The sequence below is a fragment of the Camellia sinensis genome, chromosome 13 (assembly GCF_055761805.1).
Source record: "Camellia sinensis isolate YWXY chromosome 13, ASM5576180v1, whole genome shotgun sequence".
NCBI classification, from domain to species: Eukaryota; Viridiplantae; Streptophyta; class Magnoliopsida; order Ericales; family Theaceae; genus Camellia; species Camellia sinensis.
Genome location: NC_138973.1, coordinates 44,914,017 through 44,925,940, shown reverse-complemented (window position 1 = coordinate 44,925,940; position 11,924 = coordinate 44,914,017). Strand labels below are relative to the sequence as shown.

Here is an 11,924-nt window from a genome sequence, read left to right as displayed (position 1 = left end):
CAATGAGACCCACATTTGTTAGATAATTAAAAAAAAAAAAAAAATTTACTTAACTTGTGTTGCAATTTTTGTTGAAAAAATAAACTAAGGGTTGTTTTGGTAACATGTCAAAAAAGTCAAAAGTCAACTTTTAATTTATTTTAGGTTACATCACCTCTCACATAAAATAATAAAAAAAAATTTTAAAAATCAACTTTTAATCATTTTCTCAAAACATGAGTAATTAGCACCCCATAATACTCCTGAAATATTTTCAGTGAGTCGAAGGTCTTGTAAAGAATGTCTGCGCACTCATCGCCCACTCACATAAAAATTGTCGCAAAAAACGGCCTCAACATCATGATGCTCGAACCTATCCAAAAAAAAAAAAAAAAAAAAAACATGATGCTCGAAGAGACAAAATGTGTACTGCCAGTGTCAATGGAACTCGAGAATAATTTTACACACGCATAATTAATGTATAATAGAGAGGGCTTTTTTTATTTTTTATTTTTTTTATTTATTTTTTTTTAATCAACACACACCCATACACACATATTCTTAATATTTTTTATGATTTTTTTTTTTTTGGTGTATTATTAGAACCTTTATACCTCATTAAAAAAATCAGTGATTTAAATGAATCAGATCATTCATATAATATACAAAAAGAATCTCTCAACTTGCATGTGAATATTATTTTTTGTGTATTTATTTAGAATATTTTTCATTTATTTTGAGGATCTCTTTTATTAAATATTTTTGGAATTTTATGATAATAACATACATTTATAAGAAAATATGTGTTCATTATACTAAACGGCCTTGTTTGGAGAGTGGTTAATATAGTCAAAAAGTTATTACAAATTATCACATTATTCTTTCTATTTTTTTACATATTTTTTTTATAAAAAATTAAAAAAATAACTAAAATAATTAATTCCCAAACAAGTCGTAAAACACATGCATCAACTTCACTTTCGATTTTGAGTCATTTCTGATACATATGGATCGAACTTTCTGAGTTCACTTTGGAGTTAAGACTGTGAATGGTGTGTGTTGTTTGTTGACTTTCTTTTTTTTTTTTATAGGCAAAAAACTTTATTGATGTAGAAAATAAGTACAAAGTACATATCGAACTATATCAAAAAAGAAGAGGGAAGTACTAAAGCATTACGATGAGTTAAATCATCCCAATTAGGTTGATACCAAAAAATTCATCCAATCATTTATTAACACTCTCAGAGTTGACGAGAAACCAAAAAAAAAAAAAAAAAAGAGAAAACCCATCCAGTGTTGTTTGTTGACTTGAGTCTTCATTTAAGTTGAAAGTTTTGCCAAGGCAAAGACCTTCAGCGAAAAGCTTGTGGCTAAAGGTCCCCTTAAAGACCTTTGCCTTTAAGAATTGCCTCATTGTTAAGATAAAGTTAAATGGAATCATCATTTTAATATAATGTGTATTTTTATATGTGATTCATTTAAAAAAATTTAAAAAAAAATTATTACAAATAAAATAATCATTTTATTTTATTCTAATGAATCTAAGAGTACATTAAACTTTAATGTTGAGGATCATAGCTCAGCAGCAGATTGCAAACACAGCAGCTCAGCCTGGAGTTCACAATTTAACTTAGCTGAGTCATCAACTAGGATATTATCTTGTATCAGCTAGGATATTTTATAGTATCTGTTATATTTGTTAGAGTTAGTTATAAGAGTTTGTTAGATTGGTTATAGAGTTGGTTAGGTTCATTGTATATAAATATGACAGATGTATCAGTATTATTCATTGAGAATGAAATATGTTTTGATTAGAGAATTCATTATGGTATCAAAGCCCTGAGCTCTCACGAGCATCTCTATCATGGCATCATCATCATCTTTATCTTCTTTGCTTCTTTCAAACTTGAGTTTGCTGATCTCCAACTTGTCATCCTTTGTGACCGTTAAACTTGATGGATCAAATTTCATCATCTAGCAGTCACAACTCTCAAATATTCTTAAAGCAACCAATCTTCTTGGTTATGTTGATGGATCTATTACATGTCCTTCGTGTACCATCATTGATTCATCAGGTGATGTAGTTCATAATCCAGAGTTTCTTCAATAGACCATGATTGATGCACACTTGCTAAGTTGCATCACTGCAACTCTTACACCTGTGATCTACTCTACTGTTCTTCAATTTCATCATTGTTTTGAGGTTTGGAATTCATTGCAAAAACGATTTACATTTCTGTCTCGATCACATGTGCATCAATTAAAGAATAAACTGAATAGTGTTGTCAAGAAGTCTGATAAAATGGAAGAATATCTGTCAAAGATCAAGGTCATAGTCAGTCAGTTAGCTCTGGCTTCGATTATCATAGATGATGAAGATTTGGTCTTAATCACTCTGAATGGCCTTCCATCTGAGTACGATGCATTCTCTACTACTATTCGTGCTCGACCATATGTCATTACCATGGAAGACCTCTCATCTTTGTTATGTTCTGAGGCTCTTCATTTAGATTCCAAGCTTAAGAAATCTACAGAACCAACTGTAGCATTTTCTATAGTTAAAGGATCTGACAATTCATTCACTCAGCCTTTTGGTCAATCTCGAGGTCGTTTTGATTCTAGAGGAGGAAGAGGTGGACGTACCTATAGAGGTGGAAATCAAGGTACCTATAGAGGTTATAATCAAGGTAATCAAGGTAATTACAGAAGTTCTGGATCTTACAGAGCATATGGTGGTGGTAGATTTGGTCCATCTCGAGGCAGAGGCAGAGGCAGAGGCAGATTCAATCAAGGTCAGTTCTATCAGATATGTGGAGGATCTACTCATTCAGCTCTAGAGTGTTGGCATCGCATGGATCCTCAGTTTCAACCTCTTTAATCAAATCATCTTAGTCTCCAACAACAACCAAGAGCCTTTGTCACTGCTTCGTCTGCGTATGTGTCTCCTTTATCCTCTTCTATTCCTAGTCCTTGGTACTTAGATTCTGCAGCAACAAATCACATAACCAATGACCTGAGTCATCTCAACTATTATCAGCCCTATCAAGGATCTGAACAGATTACTATAGGCGATGGTAATACAATTCCTATTCAAAATACTGGTAAAGGTCTTCTTCCTACTCCTCATCATGTCTTTAAGCTTAATAATGTTCTTCATACAAATGCTTTATCTTCTAATCTTGTCTCTGTTCGAAAACTGGCTCAAGATAACAATTGTATCATCAGTTTTGATGACACTCATTTTGTGATTCAGGACAAGTTTACGAAGAAAGTGCTTCATAAAGGCTCTAATCTTCATGGCTTGTATCATTTCTTTTCATCCACTGCTTCACCTGTTGCTCATTCTCCTTCTACATCAGCCTAAGTGCATTTTAAGTCTCCATCTTCTGCAGCTGCTCAATTGCATTCTACTTCTTTTCCTTCAAGTACTGTATGGCATAATAGGTTAGGCCATCCTAGTGTTTTGAAATTTCAACATCTTAGGCCTCATTTACATTTGAAAAATTCTGCTTCTGTTAATCTTCAAGACTGTATTGATTGTTGTGTTGCAAAGAGTCATAGATTACCTTTTCATCTATCAAATTCCACTGTTAATAAACCTCTTACTTTAATACACAGTGATGTTTGGGGCCCCTTTGCTTCCATTTCTGGTTACAAATATTATGTTCTTTTTGTGGATGATTTTAGTAGATTCACCTGGTTATATCCATTGGCTTACAAAAGTGAGGTGTATGAGAAATTTCTAACTTTCAAAGCTTATGCAGAAAAACAATTTTCTACATTCCTTAAGATTCTTAGAACAGATGGTGGTACATAATTTTTTAATAGCAAAATGAAGACTTTCACTGTTGCTCAAGGCATTGTTCATCAACACTCCTATCCTTATACACCACCTCAGAATGGTCTAGCAGAACATAAACATAGGCATCTCACTAAAGTTGCCATTGCCTTACTAAATCATTCTTCTGTTCCTATACAATATTGGTTTGATGCCATTGCATGTGCCATCTATCTCATTAATAGACTTCCTTCTTCTAAATTGGCTTACAAAACACCTTTTGAAATCTTATTTCAACAACTTCCAGATTTTTCAATTCTCAAGGTGTTTGGTTGCTAATGTTTTCCTTGGATCAAACCATATACCTCAACTAAATTACAACCTAAATCGGTTGAGTGTGTTTTCTTAGACTATCATGCCATTGCCAAAGGATATAGGTGCCTTGACCCAAAAACTGGTACCATTTATCTTTCAAGACATGTGGTGTTTAATGAGCATGTGTTCTCCTTTTCTCACATGTTTTCTTCTTCTTCTTTTCAATTACTTTTCCTTCAGTCTTTCTTTTGGGCTTCTCCCCCTCTTACTTCATCATTAGTTTCTTCTTCTTCTTTTCCATCTGGTTCTGTTCCTATCAGCACTTCTCCTCACAGTTCTTCTGTGTCTGCACCTCTCAGCAACTTTGCTGCTATTCCTATTAGTTCTCTTCCTCACAGTTCTTTTGTGTCTGCACCTCTCAGGAACTCTGCTACTATTCTTCTAAGTTCTCCTCCACCTCAGTCTTCTATTCCTATTCATTCTATTTCCATTCAGTTGCCTTAGTTATCTGTTCCTCCTTCCTCTGGTGCAACTGCTTCTATTCCTTCTTCCTCTAACTGTCATCCTATGATTACTAGATCCAAAGCTGCATTGTCTACTGTTACCTATGTTTCTTCTCCTTCCTATTCTGTTATTGAGCCTTCTACTCATAAAGAAGCCTTGCTCTGACTCCTTTGGAAACAAGCAATGGTTGAGGAATTTCAAGCTTTACAAAATCAACAGACCTGGTCTCTGGTTTCTCTTCCTCCTGGTAAGATTGCCATATAGGTTGTAAATGGGTGTTCAAAATTAAACAAAATTCCGATGGGACAATTGCCAGGCATAAGGCTAGGTTGGATGCAAAAGGCTATCTCCAGCAGGAAGGGATTGATTTTCGGGAAACTTTTAGTCCAGTTGCAAAATTACAAACAATTCGAATCCTTTTATGCCTTGCAGTTCATCACAGCTGGCCTATTAAGCAGCTAGATATTTCAAATGCTTTTCTTCATGGAGTTCTTGAGGAGGAAGTCTACATGTTGCAACCCCTAGGTTTTGAACATTCTGCTCACCCTCAAGTTGTTTGTCATCTTCACAAAACCTTGTATGGCCTTAAACAAGCCCTAAGGGCATGGTATTCTACATTTTCCTCATTTCTACTATCACAGGGGTTCAAGAACAGCAAATGTGATTCTTTTCTCTTTATTAAATCGGCTGGGCCCATCTTTCTTGCCTTACTAGTGTATGTTGATGACATCTTGGTCACTAGTAGTGATAGTATTCACATTCAAGATCTTGTTACTAAAATGCATCATGTTTTTTCCATGATAGAGTTAGGCTTCATTTCCTACTTCCTTGGCATATCAGTTCACACATCTGGTTCTGCTACTGTTCTTTCACAGACAAAATATACTCAGGACATACTTACTAAAGCTGGTATGATGGAATGCAAACCCTATTCTTTTCTTATCTCTGTCAAACCTGGTTTATCTCCTAATTCAGACCTAGCTTTTGATAATCCCTTTGTCTATAGGAGTATAGTTGGAGCATTACAATATTTAACCATTACCAGGCGTGATCTGTCCTATGCAGTAAATCAGCTTTGCCAACATATGCAAAACCCTACTGTTGGTCATTATGCTGGTGTCAAACGGTTGCTTCGATTTGTTAAGGGTACACTGTCCCATGGTCTTACATATTCACCCAGTTCTTTTGATCTTCAAGCTTACTCAGATTCTAATTGGGCTGGGGATTCAGTTGATAGAAAATCCACCTCTGGGTATTGTGTGTTTTTGGGCTCCAATCTCATCTCTTGGTTAGCTAAAAAGCAAGCTACAGTATCTCGTTCATCCACAGAGGCAGAATATCGATCTTTAGCTCATACAGCTGCTGAACTAGCTTGGCTTGGCATGTTGCTTCAAGAGTTTTGTATTGTTTCTCCTGTTATTCCTTGTCTCTAGTGTGACAATGTTTCTACCATTGCTTTGGCTTCTAATCCCGTGTTTCATTCCAAATCTAAACATATAGAGGTTGATTGTCATTTTGTTCGAATTCGTGTGCTTGCTAAACAACTTGTATTACAATATGTTCCCACTATTGATCAGTTGGCTGACATTTTCACCAAGCCTTTGTCTGTCTCTCGGTTTTCCTATCTTAAAGACAAACTGATGTATGTTCCTCCTTCCATCAGCTTGCGGGGGAATGTTGAGGATCATAGCTCAGCAACAGATTACAGACACAACAGCTCAGCCTGGAGTTCACAGCTCAACTTAGCTGAGTCATCAGCTAGGATATTATCTTTTATCAGCTAGGATATTTTCTAGTATCTGTTATATCTGTTAGAGTTAGTTATAAGAGTTTGTTAGATTGGTTATAGAGTTGGTTAGGTTCATTGTATATAAATATGACAGATGTATCAGTATTATTCATTGAGAATGAAATATGTTTTGATTAGAGAATTCATTATTTAATAATCACTTGCCAAACATATGCAATGCTACCCTTCGTGAAGTATTAGATAAGAGATAGTATTAGTACCATTAAAAAAATTAATAAAGGAAGAAAAAAGATAAGTGGTAGTGTAATATTATACAAATAAAAAAATTATACAGATCTTTGTTTATAGAAGATATGATTGAATTGAGAACAAATAATAATAAAATAGTTTTTAATTTAGAAAATATTATCCTCACATCATTCTAGTTACATGTTTTTGTTTTTTTTTTAAAAAAACAAACATTTCCTTGCACAAATAGTGGAAGAAAATCTGGAGAGAAGAAGAAGAAGAGAGGATAATATAACAAGTTGCTAACCAATTGGACCAGCATGACATAGGACAGATTCATGCACTTCCTAGCAACTTTATATGTCTTTAAATTCATCATCTGAATTCAATTTCTGTCAAAATTAAACAACCCTACAATCACAGTGACTCATTTTTTTATACTCATTTTACTTGCAACTTTCCTAGTTGCTTAAAATGCAAGTTGTAACCCAAATGGGGTTTTAATAATTTGATAGAATGGGTTCCAAAAAGCTAATGATCAGTTTCAATCATGATCAGGTGCCTTTGGGACAAGTTGACCATACCTTAAATGTGACCGCCACATGATAAAGTTTTGATAAAAATAGAAAAAATAAAAAAAAATTACTTAGAAGGGTGGTGATCAAATCTGATTTATATTTTATTTGGCTATAGAAGTATAAGATAGGGAAGTACACTAATAATTCTGGTTTTTATTATGTTGCTTGTAATGGAAGTCACATGGTCGTGAGTCATATGACCCTTGTCCAAAGCATTGTACTAGGGAAAAAGTCCAAAATTTCAAACCTAAATCCACAATCCGATTTTTCATGAAATAATTAAATAAATTGTCTCACACTACATAAGGATTTTTTAGACTAAATTTTCTCTTCTTATTAAAAAACCAATTCATGCCGTCTGAGTTTTTTTTTTTTTTTTTTCAAAAAAAAAGAGATTAAAGACAAAAATTTTAAAATGTCACTAGTAATTGCATTTTTAGAGAAAATAATTTTGTGCCAAAAAGAGAGTATTGATAAATGAAAAAAGTAAAAATTATAAGTAAATAAATCTGATCAATAGTACTGGCCCATAACTCTCCCATTTTTTTAACACTAAATAATTATTTTTTAAAAATTTCCATAGCACTATACTTTTCCCTTAAAATTATGATAACTATAATAAGAAAGACCTTCCGTATGTTTGGTTTCAATATTTTTAGATTTATTTTTTTAAAAATTGAGTTTTTTATTTTTATTTTTCGTGTTTTTTTTAAAAAAAATTTATTGAATATTTTTAAAATTTTAAGTAATTTTTTTTTTACTTTTTTAGATACACCGTACTTAGATGTATTTAAAAAGTAAAATATTTGTAATTTTTTTTTAAAAAATCAATAAATACACAAGAATACAAAAAATACACTGAATTCTTATTTTTATTTTTATTTTGTATTTTTGATATTTAGTAAATTTTCTAAATATTTTTTTTATAAATATTATACTTTTTAAGTGTATTTATGTTAGGTGTATCTAGAAATTAAAAAAATTATTTTGAATATTAAAAAAATTTAATAAAAATAAAAAAAATTAATTTTTCTAAAAATGAATCCTAAAAATAGGAACCAAGCAGTTTATTTTTTTCATATGATATGCCATAAGATTAGTCCATTAATTAGATGGTTAATTAGTGAATTTGAAGGGAGTTGGTATCATCCAAGTTTTGTTTGGCTATTGGGCACTGCGAAAAATGATAAGGTAGGCCCCAATTTGCAAAGAAAGTCATGGAAAATGAAAGTGATGATGAATGCGAGTTACATTAAAATGTAATATATAAATGCTTTATATTGCAAGGAAGCCCTTTGGCCGGACGTGAAAACGCATCTTTCTGACGGCTGCGGTAATGGAGTGGAGCAAAGTAGGCCCCACCGTGCAATAATGGAAAGTGGGATCCGCCGCCTAATCCCTTTCAAATTGGAAAAATTATACAATGCAGTAAATCTTTGCCTTCTTTTGGATGGGGATTCACTTTTTAATTTTTTGATTTTTTTAATTTAAAATTAAAAAGTCTCGTTTGATATAAATTTTATAATTTTTATAAAAAAAAAATTAAAAGATCATAATTTAAATATAATATTTTATTTTATTAAATTAAAAATCTATTTTATTTTATTTTAGTTTATTTTTGACTGTTTTAACTCACATCTTATATTTCAAACGAAACCTCTGTGTGATGTTTTAATTATTTTTTAAAATAAGAAAATGGTAGTACTTATCATTTTTATGTTGACTTTCTAAAACAATATAATGGCCCCGTTTGGTAGAGCTGTGGGAAAGTGCTTATAGTTTATGCCTAAACAGCTTATAGCTTATAACTTTCAGCTTAAGCTGATTTTCAGCTTATTCTTAAAGCATCTCCTGCCCCACTCAAAGAATAAGCTGTTTTCTGACTTCCACAAAGCTATAAGCTATAAGCTATAAGCTAAACCAAACACATCAAAATAGCTTAAATTAAGCTGAAAGTTGAAATAAGCTGAAATTAAGCTGTACCAATCAGGGCCAATGGCAGTACTTATCATTTGGCTTGCTTTGGGTAAGGTAGTAAAAAGTTAGTTTTTAATTTTTTTTTAGTAAAAAAAGTTTACTTTTTTATCGAAGTCACTACTCAAAAAATTAATTTTTTTGATTAAAAAAGTCAAAAGTTAACTTTTTATCAACTTTCTAAAACATCACAAATTGTCTTGGTCATCTATCTATATATATATATATATATATAAGAAAAAGAGAGTTTCTAAATTATAAGTTTTGTGGAAGCTCTAACATTTTAATTTTAATTTTTTAATTTTTTGATTTAACCAAAAAAAAAAAACCTCGGTATTTATTGACTTCTCTCAACTCACAAATCCTTTTGACATCTTTTATAATTACAACAACACCATTTTCAATTTCTCTCATATACTATGATTACACACAAAAATAAAGAAGATAAGAATTTAGCCATGGATCTCAAAAAGAAATAACAACATTTAAATTTGAATTATGATTTAGTAATATAATTATCTATTTTTTTGATGTATATCTATCAAAATTTTAAATCGTGACAAATTAATCAATTTTCTAAAATTATTGATTTTTTAATTTACAAAATAGATTAAAAAAACGATTGACTGGTTTATTTATTTAATAACAAAAATATTTCATAATCTCTCCATCCTAATCTCTCTCACTGATTTTTAAAAAAAAATATATTAAAATTTGAATTCCTTCTCTCTTTCCCAAAAAATTAGATAATATTTTTCATTAAAATTGTAGATATCTATCTATATCTTATATATTATATTATAACATAACAAAAAAAAAACTAATTTTTGTTTTTAAAGTTTATCTAAACAAATCTAATTTGAAAATATTTCTCACCATTATACTTTAAATCAATAAAACTCACATGTCTATCACATATCTAACTTACATCATAACTTACTTAAATAATAATACTTAAAAACAAATATAAACCACAGATAAATTAAATTTAAAAAAATAGATACCCACAACTCCATTTTAAATAAATTAAAAAAAAATTGAATAGAAACCACACAAAAATAAAAAAGATAAGAATTTAGATATGAATCTAAAAAAAAAATTAAAACTTGCATTCCTTCTCTCTTCCCCAAAAAATTAGATAATATTTTTATGAAAGTTATAGATATCTATCTATATCTTATATACTATATTATAACATAACAAAAAAAAAAACACTAAAAATCAGATATACAAACAGATAAAATTAACAAATTTGATTTTTATTTATTCACTTAAAATCTTTGTTTTGCATCTCAATATCCAATTTTAAATTTTAAAAATCTTTAAAGTTTATCTAAACAAATCTAATTTGAAAATATTTCCCACCATTATACTTTAAATCAATAAAACACACATATTTATCACATATTTAACTCACATCATAACTTACTTAAATAATAATAATTAAAAACAAATAGAAACCACAGATAAAATAAATTAAATTAAAAAAATAGATATCCACAACTCCATCTTAAATAAATTGAAAAAAAAAATCCGAATAGAAACCACACAAAAATTTAAAAAAAAAGATAAGAGTTTACATATGGATCTAAAAAAAATATTAAAACTTGCATTTCTTCTCTCTTCTCCAAAAAATCAGATAATATCTTTTATGAAAGTTGTAGATATCTATTGATATCTTATATATTATATTATAACATATTAAAAAAAAAAAAACTAAAATCAGATATACAAACAGTTAAAATCTTTCTTTTGCATCTCAATATCAAATTTTAAAATTTAAAAATCTTTAAAGTTTATCTAAACAATTCTAATTTGAAAATATCTCCCACCATTCTACTTTAAATCAGTAAAACTCACATATCTATCACGTATTTAACTCACATCATAACTTACCTAAATAATAATAATTAAAAACAAATAGAAACCACAGATAAATTAAATTAAAAAAAATAGATACCCATAACTCCAACTTAAATAAATTGGGAAGAAAAAAAAACCCGGAATAGAAACCACACAAAAATAAAAAAGATAAAAATTTAGATATGGATCTAAAAAAAATATGACAATATCTACATTTGAATTATGATTTAGTAATATAATTACCTATTTTTCTAATGTATATATATATATCAAAATTTTAAATCACTTAACGAGACAAATTAATCAATTTTCAAGTCTAATTTAAAAAATGATCTGATTAGTCATTCCAACTCTTAAACTTCGCGGGCACTGGCAGAGGAGCTAATAGATTAGGTTAGGTGAGGTTTAAGTTGTTGGAGGTAACATTCTCACACTCTATAAATTTATTTATGTTTTTCCTGTGTGATTCTTTTTCTCTGCTGTTTGTTTGGTTTTTGTTTCGATTTTAGTGAGGTTTATTTGTTTGTTTACAGGTTTGCATTGTAGAGAAAAATTATTAGTAATTATGGTTGCAATCGAAGTATCTATGTCTGTTCCATACCAAGGATTTTGATCGGATTTTGTTTACTTTATAAGTAGTGACAATTGTCCTATGAAGACTTGCTTTCGCTACGGCTCCGGTGGATTCCCTTAACCAAGCCACTGCCTATGAGTCACCGACTCTTTCTTCAATAGGTATGCGGTCAGAGCCCCGGGTTCCTCTCACTGCTTGGGAGCTTACGGTTTCATGTTCTATTTCACTCCCCGATGGGGGTTCTTTTCACCCTTCCTTCGTGGTACTACTTCGCTATTGGTTACCCATGAGTGGTCCTTGCTACTCGAGTCAGAGCGTAAGCTAGTGATGCTTTCGGCTTCATATTCTTACATTCCAATTCCTCCCAAGGAAAATCTCGAA

At 30.7% G+C, this 11,924-nt stretch overlaps 1 protein-coding gene across 1 annotated transcript; it reads left to right on the top strand.

The window, feature by feature from the left end:
- The first annotated feature begins 2,092 nt into the window (after positions 1-2,092).
- On the top strand, positions 2,093-3,343 carry LOC145805343 (uncharacterized). Its single transcript, XM_082900462.1, has 2 exons — positions 2,093-2,771; positions 2,961-3,343. Exons 1-2 carry the CDS (start codon positions 2,093-2,095, stop codon positions 3,341-3,343), a joined length of 1,062 nt encoding a protein of 353 aa, XP_082756588.1.
- Positions 3,344-11,924: the final 8,581 nt, after the last annotated feature.